Genomic DNA, 16603 nt, shown 5'->3' with positions numbered 1-16603 from the left:
TCTGTTCTCACAGCAGCTTCATCATCTCCATCCACCCCTGCCATCATCCTCAGCTCATACATTGGTGTCCGGTGACTGGATGGGCCAGGGTCTCACACGCATTCTTCTGCGAAACCCTCATGGCAACCTGATGAGAAAGGCATTTTGTGTATTCTCATTTCACAGATGAGAAGACTGAGTCTTGCCCGAGCTCTCCTGAAGCTGGGATTTAAACCTGATATGTACTCCATCATAATACACAATATCTATCACTCTGTCATCATCTTGTTCCTCATCCCTCCCTCCCCTGCATCGCCCTCCAGGTGGGCACTTTCCATGGTCAGGAACCAGGGTGACATCCTTCACAGCAGGCACCTGGTAGAGATATGCTAAACTCAACTGACTTTCTCTTTTCTCTTCTAGCTATCAAGGGCCCAAGGGATGAACTGGGGCCCTCCTTCCCAATGGCATCTCCCCCTGGTCTGGAGCTGAAGGCACTGAGCGATGGTCCCCAGGCCCCCAGGAGACTAGCTTCCCTGGGCCCAGGGGCCCCACCCAGGGAGGGTGTGGAGAACGCCTGCTTCTCCTCAGAGGAGCATGAGACCCACTTCCAGAACCCCAGGAACACGCGACTGGGCATCTCTCCCAGCCCCCCGGCGGGTATCCCCTCACTTCCCCGATCCCAGCGGGACGATCTGTCGCTGCATTCAGAGGAGGGGCCAGGCCTGGAGCCTGTGAGCCGCCCGGTGGATTATGGCTTCGTCTCCGCCCTGGTGTTCCTGGTGAGTGGGATCCTCCTGGTGGTGACAGCGTACGCCATCCCCCGAGAGGCCCGGGTCAACCCCGACTCAGTGACGGCACGGGAGATGGAGCGACTGGAGATGTACTACGCCCGCCTGGGCTCCCACCTGGACAGGTGCATCATCGCCGGCCTGGGGCTGCTCACGGTGGGAGGCATGCTCCTGTCGGTGCTGCTCATGGTGTCCCTGTGCAAGGGTGAGCTGTACCGCCGCCGGACCTTCGTCCCTGGCAGGGGCCCCAGGAAGACCTATGGCTCCATTAACCTGCGCATGAGACGGCTGAGTGGGGACGGGGGCCAGGCCCTGGTGGAGAGCGAAGCTGTCCAGGTCTCAGAGACGAGTCATGCTTTCCAGGGGTCTTAAGTAAGAGCCCACCTTGTCGGGCTGCTTGCGCTCCAGTGCTTCGAGGTCCCCAGGCCTGGGGCTTCAGCCTGAGCTCCACGTGGGGCCCTGAGGAAGGAGAGTGGGTGCTGGAAGGAGCGCTCGGGCCAGCAAGGCCCCACGGGCGAGCCGCCCACGGATCTGTTTTGGAGCTGAGGGTTTGCATAAGGTTTGGTTTGGAGGATGGCTTCTGCTGCTAAAAATACAAAAGTTTGGAAACTGCTGCTCTTGGAGGATGAGGTTTCTTGGCATTTCCAAGGATTGGGAGCTCTTTGCAAGGTTGCCCGTCCCGTCCCGTCCCTCCAGCTTGTTGAATTCCAGGACCTGTGCCATCCTCATCAGCTGAGCGAGGGTATTGGATGACCTTGGAGGGGCCTGTCATCACTGACCATCTCAGGTGGGCGGTGGCTTCATAATGGGGGGGAAGCCAACACTGGGGTGACCCCTGGACCCTCACTGACTCATCTGTGAACTGTGATCCTCCTGACCCCAGGCTTTAGCTGCCCTGTCTGTGAAGTTAGGCGGGGATGCTTGGTGATTCTGGCCCCTCCATTTCTGCCCTGGGAGTGGGAGCCCAGTCTCTGCCTCTGGCCACCCCTCAGGGGAGGAAGGTGTCCACCAGGCACTACCTGTTCTTCCTGCCATTTTCTGGACTGACCTTGGTGACCACCAGGCAGCCAGTCAGCAGCACTCATGGCCCTGCTAAAGAGCTCTCTGTTCAGACTGGGTTAAATCCAAAGTGCTACAGCCTTTTGGTCTTGGGGGTCTAATTTCCTGCAGTGACTAATTTTCTGCAGTGACACATTTTACAAAGCCAAGTGCCCAATTTTCCCCAGTTCTGTGGGCAAGAAGGATCTTTTATACAAGAAAAGATGAGGGCTTTGTTGTATTTCTATGGGCATGACGCAGGCCTTCCTCAGCTTCTCCTCCCCGATAGTATGTCTCCTGCTCCTGACCTTATTTTGCTAGCAGAAAAAGATTTTTTAATGCTGAAGTTGTAAGCTCACTCTCCCCCACTTAGTAGTAAAGTGCAGCCCTGGTTTACATGGGGAGAAATTGGGCACATTCAGTGGCCTGGACGTGTGGCTACATTGAGTACCATCTGTGGAATGTTTCCAGGCTCCTCCAGACTCTTCTAGAACTCCTGACAAGGAAAGGGAGAAGGCCCTTGTGGGAGGGGATGCAGGTGTCTGAGGACCATGGGGGGTGTCCTCCAGTCCCAATGGTCCTGGAGGGCTTCAAGGGCACATGCCTTCCAGGTTGCTGTCATGAAGATCCTCAAGGGGTCATTTTAGTGAGCCCCCTGCCAAATGCAGGTCCCACTTACCCATCTCAGTCGGCTATGTGGGCCATGGATTCTGTCTCTTGGGGGTAGAAAGATGGGATGGGCAAGGGTCTGTAGGGTAGACAGGCCCTGATTAGCTGTAACAAGAGCCCTCCATTCAGTGAGTTGAACATCTGGGCAGTGCAATATCCCAGCTTCTATGACAGATCAAATATCTGCTCCTGCTGGCAGGTTTTCCAGAGGCAGAGGGGCAGGGGGAGGGTTGGAGGGGGTGAAGGGTGTCGATGGCCTCCCAGGCTCTGCTGTGGTGTCGCAGGGGTGTGGTTTGAAAAGAACAAAGCCCCGCGGTAGTGAAAGAGTTGCAAGTCCTGAGCTGCTGTAGATGTGTCCGTTTCTCCCAGGCTCGCGTGAGTTGTTCTAGGTAAGCTGTGGTAAAATTGTACATCCCAAATGTGGGTTGGGACTTTTCAAATCCACAGTGACAATAATAAACATCAGTCCTAATCATATGGGTTCCTGTGACATGGGAGACATATCTGGATACTCAACCTGTTGAGTGAGTGCATATGGGACCATCAATTTGTATCAGTTTAAAGGCAGTGTATTGTATTTAGGGACTAAATCTGTTCAAAGATTAAATCCTAGGAATCTCAGGTTTTTAAGCCAGAGAAGCTTGCTTTGCATTCTAATGTAGAAACTCCTTTAGAAAATGCGTATAATGGATCGAGGCAGTTATTACCTTGTCAGTGAATTAAGAAAACTTGAGAGATGCCAAAAACATTTTCCCAAGATTGCAGCTGAGATTTCCCAGCTGGTGGATCAGAAACAGGCTTAAGGAGGAGTCAAGGAGGAGCCTGCAATGGGAGCTGAGAGCTTTACCGGCAGGAGTCTTGGGGGTAACTGTGGAGTCCTCCTAAGGGCCCTGTGGTTGCTGGAACATGCCTGACCTCTCGGAACTGCTTCACCCTCCTGACACACTGCGAGGGTCCCCACACCTTGCTTTGCCTGCTGTGTCATAATGGACATTGATTTTGGAGTTGGTGAGACTTAGGTTGGAATCCAGGTTCTGCCGTTTCCTGGCTGTGTGACCTTGGGCAAGCCACCCCACCTCTCCGAGTCTGGGTTTCTTTACCCGTGAAGTGGGGTTGATGAATGCTTTGCTTCAGGGGTGGCAGAGGTAGAGTTGAGGACTCCAGGATACACATTCTGGGAACAGTAATGCTCTCCTCCTTCACCTTGACTGGGCATAGCTTGACTAGGCCCCAGACCTCGGGGCTGACCCTCGGCTTTTCTCCTCTCACAGCTCACATGCATCCCCTCAGCAGATCCTGTCAGCCCTGCTCCAGAGTCAGTCCACCCTCGCTGTCATGGCCCGGTCCAGGCTGCTCACTGGTGTTCTGGCTCACTCTCTTGCCACCGCCGCCCTGGCCCCTGGTTCATCCTTCACTCAACAGCCAGTTAGGAGGGCGGTCAGGTCAGGTCACTGCTCCGCTCCAACTCTCCTATGACTTGTGCTTACTCCAGACAAACGCCAGCCAGAGGTGGGTTTATAACAAGACTAGGAAAGCATAAGTGTCCAGGCCTCTCACCTTTCAAGGCCTCTTCCGAGACCCTGAACTGAATGTTGTAATTTTGATTAATCTATCTTAAGGCTGGCCCCCTAAGTTGCATAAGCTTCAGGTCCCTAAATCTGGGTCCATCCTTCACAGTGGCCTACAAGGCCCTGAGCCACTGGGCCCCGTACCTCTGGCCTTGTCTTCCCCCCTTGCCCCCTCACCCCCCCATCCCACCCCACTTTTCTCCTTGCAATTCTTTAGCATGGCTGGGCACACGCCCATCCCAGGGTCTTTGCACTCACCGTTCCCTCTGCCTGGAAGACACTTCTCCTCCATATCTGCAAGGTCCACTCCCTTACCTCTGTAGGAGCAAACATCACCTTCTCATGAAGTCTTTGCTGACCACCTATTTAAGACCCTCCATTCCCTCTTCTCCTGTTTCATGTTCTCCAGAGCACTGGTCAGCTCCCGAAGGCTGTGTCTTGTGCTTATCTTCTATCCTGCCCACTGGATTGTGAGCTCCTCTGGGGCTGGTGTGGTGGTCCAGCTGGTTCTGCTGTACTCCCAGTGCTTGAAACATGTTTGACAGATAGTAGGTGTTCATTGAATGAATGAATGAATACATGTAACAAAAGGTTCCTATGCCCACCAGCGGAGTAAGGCTCTGTGCAGGGTCCTGGAGTCTCATGGTCCCTTCCTGGCCTCCTGAAGTCCTCTCAAGACAAGAAACAATTGCTCAGAGTGCATGCCTGGGAGCACTGAAGGGGTGTCCCGTGTCATGGGCCCTGCAACTGGTGCTTGGGAACCCATCTACCTCCCTCTCCCTAGGTGCTAGGATGGCTTTACATGGAAGAGCTCAGGGGCTGTCCCTGATGAAGACCCCGCTCCCCCAGCCTTGTTGGGACCTAGCCAGGCTCCAGCTAGGCCTAGGAGACATTTGCTGGGTGTTTAGGAGTCTGTGAGATATGCTGGCCTGATCATTCTCCACTCAAGGACCGTGTGTGTGTGGGCCTGGACCTTTGCAGCCCCATATCCAGTATCCACAATTGCATCTGCTCACTTATATCAGCCACAGCTCAGCCAAAATACCTGTGATTCCAGCAGCATTTTGGCCATCCCTAGGAAGAAGCAGTACCTTTTCCTGGGATTCGCTTTCAAATTGTCCTCTCTACATGCACACATCTATGCACACACCTGTGCATATGTGCATGTGCATACACACACACAGCTTTCTCATGTCTGACCTAGCTCAGAAGCCAAGGACACATCCTTTTGTGAGGCGACTCTGAGCCAGGGCATCCTCTGGATGATTGATAACGTTTTCCCCACCAGCCACAGGCCTTGCAGTTCCCAGGATGCTAACCTCACAGCAACAGTCAAGTTTCTCCTCCTCACAGGGGGCTGGTGTCTCGGTATCTTTCCTGCTCCCTGCCCCCTTACAGTAGGGGGAGAAATGTCTAGGACCATTTCCACCCTGGCATTTTGGGAGGGTTGGAAACCAGGAGAGCCAGGTCCTACTGGTCACCTTCTCCTTGTGGGCCTTCGGGTAAAACACTCCACCTCTCTGGTTTTCCAGAGGAACATTGGAAACATTCCTGCTCTGCTTTCTCCAGGGGTGGGAAGCAGGAAACATGATCAGAGGGCTTTCCAAAGCTGAGAGCGTTGACTCAAGCAGGACGAGGGGGAAAGGGGGGTGTTATAAAAAGCCACAGGAGGCAGGGTTCTGGGCAAGGGTTGTCAGGAAGAAAGCGTGCTGTGCCCTACCTTGGGAGATGCCCTTCACCCGGGCCTGTTGGTTTAGGGCTGTTCTGGGGACTAAATGAAACACCCGTCAAACACTTAGCACCATGCCTGTACTGCACGATCACTCAATAAATGTCAGCCATTCATGTTCATTCATTCATTCACACGAAACCTACCCTTGAGTGGATCGTGGGCTGTCTGGGGAAACAGGACAGTGTGATTGCTGCATGAGGCAGATGCACAGGGGCTGTGTGTATAGAGGAGGCACCTGACTGAGCTGGGGTCAGAGAAGGCCTTCCTGGAAGAAGGGATGTCTAATAGGAATCTCAGACAGTGAGGCAGCATCCAGTGTGAGGCGAGAATGGGGAGAAGGCCAGGCACTCCAAGGCCTCAGTGACCCCTTGTGTGCTGGGAAGGGGGCTGGGAGGGAGGCCCGCAGCCTCCGTGCTGGAGTGTCAAGAGGAGGTGGGAAGGGCAGAGGCCTGGGGGGGGGGGAGTTGCTTGCGCTGCACCACCAGGAGAACAAGCGCAGTGCTTAGGTAGTAGGGTCATTATGAAGACTGAGTTCATACAGGCGCCATGCATGGAACCGTTGTAATCACTTGCAGATGTGTGTAGCAGGAAGACTTCTGATGTCAGATGCACAGCAGGGGTGACACTGGTACTGCGAGGCGTCTGGAATTGTGGACGCCGGCACCCCAGCCTTTGTCTCGGGGCTCTTGCTGCAGCTAGAGGACATGACCTCAGCTCTGGGCCTTCATCTCAGCAGCCCGTCCCTAAGTGGCCTCTGAGCCACCAAGGTCAAGGCAGCGATAGCTGCTCTCCTGGGCCTGAGGGAAGGTTGGTGAGTGGAAGGTTCTGGCAGGAAGGCTGGCCCCAGGGGAGTGGGGGTGGGGGCAGGGAAGAAGGTGGCTCCCATGCCAACCTCTTCCCAGGGGTTGCAGTACTGACTCAGGGCCAAGGGCGTTCAGCAAAGGCCACCTCGTCTTCCCCCACCTCACCTTCTTCCATCTTCCAATCTCTCCCTGTCCTCTTTTTGATTCCTCTGTGTCCACATTTCATCTCACTGGAGCTGTGCCTGGGGGTCAGTCACCCACAGATGAGGTGTCACTGTTGCTGACTTGCCTGCCGGCCACCTGGCTCTCTTCCCAAGCATCCCCACCCACTGCCATCAGGGAGCCCAAGTGCAAATGTCCACAGGCTCAGCAGGTGACATAAAGGGACAAAGCCGGTGGCTGTGGACAGTGGCAGGATGAAAGGTGGTGCCTGCTCTGGTTGTGGCCCTGGAGTGGGTGGGCTCAGGGTGGCTGGAGCCTGTTTTCAAGAGAACTGGACCTTTGTGTAGGTAAAGAGTGCTGAAAGGGATTATCCCACTGCTTGAGAATTGTGGTGAGGCCACAGAGCCGACAGGCAAGGGCATGTTCAGTGAGATGCCACCTGCTGGGGCAACATTCCTTAGCACCCCCTTATCACACTATACATGGAGAAGTGGGCACCCTCAGGGAGGGGGCTGACTGATGCCTGCCTCCCAGCTGGAGGCTTGTTGAGCTGCAAGGCCTCGGACTACCTGAGTGCCCAAGCAGTCTTCAATCATTTTCTCAACAAAGATTTGAGCACCTACTCTGTATTAGGTTTTGGAGACACAGCACTGAACAGATGAAGAATGTAAGGAGAGCTCAACACTCTTGTGGAGCTTGGGGTGTTTGTAAGCATGGAGATGAGTTCTACTCCTGATCCCAAGAACTCCTAAGATGGGGCCCATGAGAACAGCCCGTGCTGGTTGAAGAGTGGCTGGGGCTGGGATCAGGGAGAAGGGAGGGCAGTCCTACATCCCCTCCCAGTGTTCTGAGGCCTCGAGAGCAGGTGGAGACCCTCTGTGTTCCACGGGCTCCGGGTGATGATAAGATGATGCTGGGAGCTGTAGTGGCCAGGTGACTATGGAGACAGCATACTATGACAAGGAGATGAGTGTGGGCCTCTGGTGGACAGACTTCCACTCCTTCCTGAGGGTCCCAGGCAAAGTACTCATCCCTCTAAAAGTATGTGTACGGTCTACTGAGCCTCAAAAAATCACACCCCACCCCCAGACCTAGTATGAATTGGTGTAAGAACACCTCCAGCTTCTCGGGTGGCTGAGGCAGGAGGATTGCTCAACAAGCAAGACCCTGTCTCTAAAACAACAAAAACAAACTGCCTCCTTCCACCACTCTCATCATCATGGCCAGTGAAGACACTTCACACTTCTCACCCCCCTCCACACTGGAGGGGCAGGAGCCAGGAGAGTCCTCTGGGAACTGGATGTGAGCAGGGAAGTTTAGACTGGACTGGCCTGAGTTTGAAAACCAGTTAGTTATGGGTGGGCCCAAGATGCTGAGATGAAAAAGGAGAATTTGACAGAGGTCAGTCAGATAAAAACCCTTCATGTTTATACACAGCAGTTAACAAGCTACTCCCTCTACATGTGAAGTCCTCTGATTCTAATCATTCTCTCTGTGCCGGACCCTCTTCTAGGTCTTGACATCTTCTAGGCCATTTAAGCCTCACAACAACCCTCTGGAGGGGTCCTGTCATTCCCTCCATTTCACATACGAGGACAAGCTGGCACAGGAAAGTTAGTGACTTGCCAAATGTCTCACCGCTGGTGAAGAGCAGAGTTGAGACTCATGTTTACTACACGCCCTCATGCATCTTACCAAATTTATTACCATGCAGGCCTGTCAGGGCACATGTGGGGGTGGATCTGGGCTGTGAGCACCACCTTGAACCCTATGGTTTACGTGTGAATTGGGAAGCTCTGTGGGGAAGGAGGGCAGGCGGGGAGTGCTGAGCTCAGTCAGGCCCATGGCATCTCACACGTGGGCAGGGTCTCGGGATAGTCGGCTCCACCCTTATCTCCATTTTACAGATGGGGAAAGCCAAAGCAGGCAGGGCTTTGCCTGGGGTGATCATGGCTCAGGCCTCTGGCCAAAACTTCTCTTCACAGGCTTCTCCCTTGAATTTATGACCTGAGAACCAAGAAGCCCAAAGGATGAAACTGCTCCCATAGTTCTGGTCTGAAGAAGGCACAGGAAAGAGATCTGTACTGAAAGCAGGACACCTGGGTCCGGGCACTACCCCAGGAACGGGCCACGCGGGACTAGGGAGCAGCAGTTAGGCCGAACCTGGCCCAAGAGCCTCTGGCGGCTCCCGGGAGGGGTGGGCGCTGACCAAGGTGCTGAACTCATATGGCACCTTCCTCTTAATGCTCAGCCTAGCCGAGGAGACAAGGAGGTGGAAAGGAAGGAGACCCTTGTATTTTTGTCACTCAGGAACATCCATGACTGCTTTGGGCAGTGTTTCATGGGAATGCCCTGGTCTTGGAGTCAGGTGTTCCGAGGTCTGTGTGGCCCTGGGCAAGTTACTCAGCAGCCCTGGACCTGCATTCTCACCTCATCACTGGAAGAGCTCCCATTATACTAGCCTCAGAAGGCCAGGAGAGTAGAGCCTGGGGCGGATGACAGATCCTGTGCAGGGCCCAAGCCCACCCCCAAGGCGCAGAGAAGCCTCCCAGGAGCTCATCCTCACAGGGAAGGTTGGCAGTCTCCCCACGCCTGCCTGACTCTGAGACTCTCTGGGTCATGAGCAAATCACTGAACCTTTCCAACCCCTTTTCTGATCTAGAAAATGGGCATCATACCTCATTACAGTTATGACTTGAAGATATGACACATGCTATCCTATAAGGCTACTGCACTTGTAAAGATACAGGAAACACATCTGCATGCCCACAGGGGCAATGGAGTGGATACCGTGGGTAAAATCAGGGGAAACTGAAAACAAAAGGGTTCTTACATGCATTAATCATAACGTGCCACTAACGAGAAGACTGATGGACTCCATTCTTGGTACCTTATATCCAGGTGAAAGAAAGACATACAATGTGTACACTTGAACCTCTTAAGTTCTATAATGCGCATAAATCACATGGAGAACTAGTTAAAATGCAGAGTCTCACTCAGCATCTGGAGTGGGGCTTGAGAGCTGCATTTCTAACAAACTCCCAGGTGCTGCTGCTGCTGGTGGTCTGAATAGCAAGGATGTAGGTCTTCCCCTCCCTCCTCAGTTCTCAAACTTGTGTGATCACATGAGCCACAGGAAGGAGTTGTAAAAAATAGATTTGAAGGCCCTTCCCTGGAGGTCAGGACTGGGGCCCAGGATGTACTAATGTGTACTCAGAGCAGGCATCTCAGGAGCTGGCTAGGCTCAGGCGTGAGAGGCTGTGGTACCCATCTATGTCATGGTCCATCGCACAGATGTCATAGGAGATTGGCTCACCTGACCTCTGTCCCAATGTGCCTTCCTGAATGGAGAGGTGAGAAAAGGGAACAGAGACATTTCCCCAGGATCTCTTGCCGCTACAGTTATGATGTAGGCTTCAACAGTGAGATGCACTCAACTGAGCCTTGAACTTGGAACTAAGCTAAATGGAATCCAGATGGCAGTATGAAGGGCATACACTCTCTGGCGCAGACCTAGGCAGTAGCTTGTGGTCCTGCAGTGCCTCATCCCCAGGTTATGACACCGATGATGGACCCTAACCTTTCTGGTTGAAAAGCTGACATTGTTTCTGTTGACGGCAGCTGAAGCTCAGGACTCCACCCAGGTAGGACCCTCCCACTCTCTCATCCCCTGAACCTGTCACTGTCTCGCAGCACTTAGAACCTGAGCTGGCTCACCTAGAACATAGCCTCCATCACAGCACTATCAGCCTCACGTTGCTCTAAGCAGGGATTGGGTCTTCCACCCGGCACTCCCACCAGCACTGCCACTAGTGGGGTGTCCAAACCTGTCGTTGCAGCTTTTTGCCTTCTAGGGTCTGTCCTCAGCCACCTGGGTCTTGCCATCCCTCAATGTGCACCATCCTGCCTGTCACCATTGCCTTCTGACCTACCTTCCGGGACAGATCCAGGGCCAAGCACAGCTAGAGTGATTCAGGGTGGCTCTTGTGGTATCCAAGGCTAATCAAGGGCTGGAGACTTGGAGGCCTGCCTCTGCGTGTCTTCTTTGGTACACAAAGTCAACAGTGGCCCACAAGCATGCAAGTTTTGTGACAGAAGCAGTTGGGGACTTGCATGGGTAGATTCTTTCCTCTCCTTGGACCTGTCTTATTGAAAATGTATAAAAGTAGACAAGATTAGGTGACAGAGAGTATGAACTGCTCTGCCAAGTCTAACTTTCCTCCTGTGGAAAGCAGCATGAATCAGCAACAGATGTTGCTGAGGACAGTAGGAAGGGAGGCCATGAGGGAAGCTAGATCCCAAAGAGTGGGGCTGTGGGGAGCTTGTGACCTCTTTGAAAACTTCATGTGAACAAGTCCTGACCGTCAGCACAGGAAGAGTCTCCACTGTGAGCACACAAGACACATTTAGGTCTCAAGAGACTATGACTTCACAATGGAGGCTGACAGAAGCCATGACCGAGCAGATAAGGGCAGTAAGAAATGGCCAACACTAGCCGGGCACAGTGGCTCATGCTTGTGATCTCACACTTTGGGAGGCTGAGGTGAGAGGATAGCTTGAGCCCAGGAGTTAGAGACCAGCCTGGGCAACAGAATGAGACTTGACTTAAAAGGGAGGGAGGAGGGAGGGAGATGAAACGGCCAGCTCTAAGAACTGGGGAAGAGCAAGCTAAGGAAGAGAAGGTGGGATGTGAGGGCGGCTGGCAGATCCCAGAATCGGCCCGAGTGGTGTATGGTACTTTAGCACCAAAAGACAATGATTTAGAACCAGACCTTTATTCTACTTCTAAAGTACTTGGATGAAAAATGAAATGTCAAACCAAGCAAAAGTGATGCTGTGAATCTCACAAGACCTGAGAAAGTCACAGGAACTTTCCTGGACACAGAACCCTGCATCCAACCCAGAACCACCCCAAAAGCCAAATCCAACTCCTCTGCAGCACACTAGCCAAAGCCTGATCAGCTCCCCAAGGGACCTGGCTCTGGTCACTGCCTTCCTTGGCCTATGTCAAAATTCTCTTTTAAAAAATAGAGGACAAAGCCACAATGAAATGCCACTTCACACCCACTAGGATGGCCATAAGCATGAAGAATAACAAGTGTTGGTGAGGACGTGGAGAAGCTGGAACCCTCATACATCACTGGTGGGAATGTAAACTGGTGCAGCTGCTGTGGAAGATGGTCTGGCAGTTCTTCAAAAAGTAACACATGGAGTTACCATGTGACCCAGCAATTCTACTCCTTGGTATATACCCAAATGAATTGAAAACACCTGTCCACACAAAAACTTGTATACGAATGTTCATAGCATTATCCAGTAATAGCCAAAAAGTAGAAACAACTCAACTGTCTATCAGCTGGCCAACAGATAAACAAAACGTGATGTATCCCTACTATGGAATGTCTTTCAGCCACAAAAAGGAATGAAGTCCTGATACATGCCACAACATTGATGAATCTTGAAGATATTATGCTGAGTGAAAGAAGCCAGACACAAAATACCACATATTGAGTGATTCCATTTATAAGAACTGTTCAGAGTGGGCAAATCTTTAGAGAGAAAAGATGTTAGTGGTTGCCTAGGGCTGGGAGGGTGGGAACGCAAAGTCACTGCTAACAGGTATGAGGTTTCTTTTGAGGTGGTAAAAATGTTCAGGAACTAGATATGGTGATGGATGTGCAACACTGTAAACATACTAAACCCACTGAAATGTATACTTTAAAAGGGTGAACCTTACGGGTATGTGAATTATATCCTAATAAAACTGTTATATAAAAAAAGAACAGGTCATTGAATGCTGATGTTTATTGTTAAGGTTTCAACCTTCTGGGCTCTACAAAACACACACCCAAAATATTCCCATTCACTACTTGATTATTCATGACTGGAAGGAGGGAAGTGGCCCAGACCAACATAAGCACCAAGAGCTTGACTGGAAAGTCCTTCAAGGCTCCATTCGCTTCTCCCCATAACATCTAAGACACTGTCTGTGTTTCTTAGTATCCTTGATGCAAGGAGACTCATACACAAATGGCCGATTCTGCAGATGAATCACAATTTTCTGTTTTCAGAAGACAGAATTATGGATATGCCTATCTTTTTGACTTTTGCTATTAGAAATCTAAGTGGCAAATTTATTGTTTTAATTTCATCTTTTCTTCAAATCAGGGTCCTAAAAGTTATCTACCTTCCCTGCTTCTGTCTGATGGTCCCTAGTCTGATGTTCCTTTAAATGCTTCCTTTCATAATAAAGGATGTTTCTATGAGCAAGTTGTTCCAAGTCCTTGTGGTTGCAGGTATGGTCCAATTTCAAAATAAAAATTAACATTCCACCCATTTGCCAGCTCTCAAGGCAGAAGGCTACAATTAGGTTGCATTTGCACCTCTGCCTGACCTAAATCTTTCCCTAGAGCAGAGATGCTCTACAGGCTTCAAGGTGGTCAGTTGCCATTTCTGGTGTCTTTTACTAAATAACTGCTTACCATGGGGACTGCCAGAAATACCCAGGGAGCCGCTCATGCTAGCCACCCCATCCAGGTCCCGTCTCCATCTGGGACTAACCCTGGGTGCGTCACTTTGGTTTATACCTACTCGTTCTCAGGCTGAGCAGACAGGCAATCCCTGGCTATAGAAAACAGCCTAGCAGATGCTTCAGAAAAGCCTCAGAGCCTGCTGCCTGCAGGTAATAACATGTCCTAATACAGGGGAAGGAATCCAAGGAGCTGAGAAGTAGGAGGACGCACACATGCTGAAACGCTAACTGAGGAGTCAAAGTGTCTGACACCTTGATCTCATGCCTTTTAGCCTGGTGCTCTATGGTGCTCTTTCCACTCCAGCATGGGGCTCATCACTGCCCACGTGTCAGGCCTTGGGCTGGAGAGGATCTGGAGAACACCAGAGATCTGGAGAGTCTGGCCACAGAGCACCACACTCAGATAGAGCCCATGTTCCTGTGTGGGTCCCCAGAGACAAATGAACCCTGTTACAGACTACAGGTAAGCACCACATGATGCCTGAAACCTACACTCTTTTTCTTTTGCCCCATGTTCAAGGGGTTGCCACACAGAAAGGGCACCAGAATATTTTCGAACAGGAAAGGCACTTTTGATTTCATTAGCAGGCACAGGCCCTAAGCAGAGAAGGGACTTGCTTGATGTCATTCAGTAAGCCTGTGGCACCAATGAGATTAGCCTTCAGATCTGTTTATTCCTCTGCTTATAGGCTACTGCTGCCCAGGCACAGACAATCCCAGAGAACTGGCCCAGAGTAGGAACAACTGGGAGATTTTGCCTCTGTTAGAGTGATGCAGTCTTTCTACAATGTGTCTGCCTTTGTGAAAGTCCTTGTGGCCTATGGGATTTCCAGTCACTCATCTGCATCCATGCAGCCAGTCAAGGAGCTACCTTAGTGATGGCAGGAGCAACAGCAATTTATGAAAGGAAGCAAGAATGGGCCCTGGGCAGGAGATAAGTCACTGAGCTCTACAGAAACAAAAACTCCGAAGTCTGGCTGTGCATTAAGTTTAGGAGAAGACTGGGAAACCGGCAACACGAATTCTGTATTGACATTTGGTTCTTAATAATAACATCCAAAACGCATTCTGTTCTTATAGCGCTGCAGCTGGGACTGCATCAGGTTGAGGGAATATGTTGCCGGAGTCTCCCCTGGGAAGTGGGGAGGAGCTGGTGAGAGACACACACTGATTCTCTTCCGGACCTACATGCAGCCAGGTGGAGAGCTGTAGTAGGTGCCTTGGCTCTGACTGGGGGTGGGGAGGTCATCCCAGCCAGCCTGCAAGCACATGGGGAGAGTCCCTTGCCCCCAGCCCGCAAGAATACAGTTGCTGATGAGGCCAGCAGCGGCAGCTCCAGGAGAGTGGAGGGAGGGCTGGGATGTTACATTCTCGAGGCCTTCACAGGTACATGTCATCGTAGCCCGGTGGGGGGAGATGGTCTGGGTTAGGTCTAGAATGGAAAGAGGGCTGGTAAGCTGGAGTGACAGAGGGGCCGGGGCACACGGGCAGACTTGAGCCTGGCACAAGGGAGTCAGCCCTCCAGGGTGATGAGGTGGTGCATAGAGCGGACAGCCTGGGTTTGAATCCTAACTCTCCCACCTAGGATAAGTTATCTAATTTTTCAGGACTTCGAATTCTGCATCTGTGGAACATGGATCATGTTCCCCACCCAAGACTGCTGATGCCAGGATCCAGTGAGTTCCTGACACATACTTAACTCTCAAGAACTGAGTCCTATTAGCTCCTCTGAGTCTTCCCCAGGGAGTAGCTGGGAGGAGGGAGGCACTGAGGGACAAGGAGCTCCTGGAGGACTCCCTGGAGGCATCGGGCGGGGGCCTGGCTGAGCCTCCATTCTCTTGGCAGCAATGAGCAGAGGCAGTGGCAACCACCATATGGAGCCGCACTACCATCAGCCTACATGAGTGACTACCTACCCAGATGGGCTGGTCCCAATGGGTCCGAAGGGGTCAAAGCGAGCTCCTGGGGGCACAGCGCCTGGTGGAAGCCGGTTTGGAAGGCCTGAAGATGGGTCAATAAGTGCTCTTGGGAAGCCGGATCTCAGGGGATCCACAATCATGCCACCTCTCGGATACCTGGGACAAAAAGAAAAGCTGAGTCAGCAGGTACAGTAAAGAATGCCTTAGAGAAAAGGCAAGGGAAGAGGGAATGGACTGACAGTGGCTGGGATGACTACTCTGGATGGTCCAAGCAGATCCTGGATGGCTGTGAGAGCTAGAAGGAAGCAAGCAAGAGCAAGAACACGATGTCACACAGAGAGCACACCTCCCTGCCCAGTGCTGGTTCTGCCCAGTGCTTCTGGTTTTGTAGGGGTCCCAAAAACAGAGGTCCCTGCCATGTCCTACACCCAAGGGGGTCAATCTGATCAAGAGCAGGAGCCAGAACTTGCCAGGTCTAATGCAAAATCCTTGCAGGATTCTGTAGGGTGCTCCTTTGGGTCTAAGGACTAGTAATAACATTGAGACAATTCGTGATGCTAGTTTTTTGCTCTTCTTCCCTTAAGGGTCTCAGGGACATTTCTGACTGCCTGTGGGTTGTGGGTTGCTCAAGTCTGATTCCTGAAAGCATCTGTCCCTCATGGGATTCCATAAATTGAACTCATGTGCTCACACTAGGATGAAGGAGCTGATGTTACCCAAATTTTGAGGTCACTGCTCAAGGTGTGCTGCAGACTTAAGTAATTTCCATAAATGAGATGCTAAAGTTGGGGTCACTTTCAGCAGAGATTAAAATCTAGTCTGAATCATTCAGGGAAGATAGAGCACAGCTGAAGCTGTAATAACTTCACTGGGTGCACAAGAACCACAAAGAGTCGAATAGGGCTCAAAGACTCACTTTCTCAACAAAGGGAACCTCTGAACAGCCTGGGCCGCCCTCAGGTCTGTGGCCTGCCAGGCACTCTTCAATAAGACCTGATACATCCTCATGGTGCCACCCACCCATGGGAGGGCTGCTGTCCTCCACTAGGGTGGGCAGGGGACAAGGATATGACAGAGCAGCTGCCCGCTGGGCCTGCTCAGCCCTTCCCAACACTCAGAGCCCTCCTGCACTGCTCTAGGCCTGGTGGAGCAGAGTGAGTGGTAGTGATTTCCACTGCTCAGCAACAACTTCCTGCTTTACTCCGAAGCAAGTGACTGATGAAAACTCTAAAATCAGATGAGCTGAGGCTTGAAAGCCCAAGAGTAAGCAGTGTGGCTCTGCCTCCCCAGCAGCACTCACCCAAAGGGGTCTAGGTCTTCTCCCCCAGCAGCAAACGGGCCCAGGGGATCACACCTGAAACAAACAAGGTACAATTACTGCATGCCTCCCAGGAGCCCGAACCTGACACC

At 52.0% G+C, this 16603-nt stretch overlaps 2 protein-coding genes across 7 annotated transcripts in view; one reads left to right on the top strand and one right to left on the bottom strand.

Annotated features, from left to right (window-relative positions):
• Positions 1-406: 406 nt before the first annotated feature.
• Positions 407-1384, top strand: TMEM74B (transmembrane protein 74B). The gene has a single exon (XM_021709707.1). The coding sequence runs from the start codon at positions 444-446 to the stop codon at positions 1140-1142; it is 699 nt and encodes a 232-aa protein (XP_021565382.1). The 5' UTR covers positions 407-443; the 3' UTR covers positions 1143-1384.
• An 11145-nt stretch (positions 1385-12529) lies between these two features.
• The window catches only part of PSMF1 (proteasome inhibitor subunit 1), a 44662-nt gene continuing 40588 nt past the window's right edge, over positions 12530-16603 (bottom strand). For 2 of the 6 annotated variants that reach the window (XM_021709704.1, XM_021709700.1), the window contains exons 5-7: positions 16494-16547; positions 15191-15349; positions 12530-13615 (exon numbers count right to left, since the gene is read on the bottom strand). In XM_021709704.1, the coding sequence (XP_021565379.1) occupies positions 13543-13615; positions 15191-15349; positions 16494-16547 (286 nt within the window). In that variant the 3' untranslated portion in view covers positions 12530-13542. Of the gene's footprint in view, positions 14707-15174; positions 15350-16493; positions 16548-16603 lie in introns of all 6 variants that reach the window. The other 4 variants (XM_008052406.2, XM_021709703.1, XM_021709701.1 and 1 more) reach the window with 3 other exon arrangements.

This window comes from Carlito syrichta, unplaced genomic scaffold, assembly GCF_000164805.1.
Source record: "Carlito syrichta isolate Samal-C Ts95f unplaced genomic scaffold, Tarsius_syrichta-2.0.1 Scaffold274096, whole genome shotgun sequence".
Classification (NCBI taxonomy): domain Eukaryota; kingdom Metazoa; phylum Chordata; class Mammalia; order Primates; family Tarsiidae; genus Carlito; species Carlito syrichta.
This window is presented reverse-complemented; position numbering and strand designations above follow the sequence as displayed.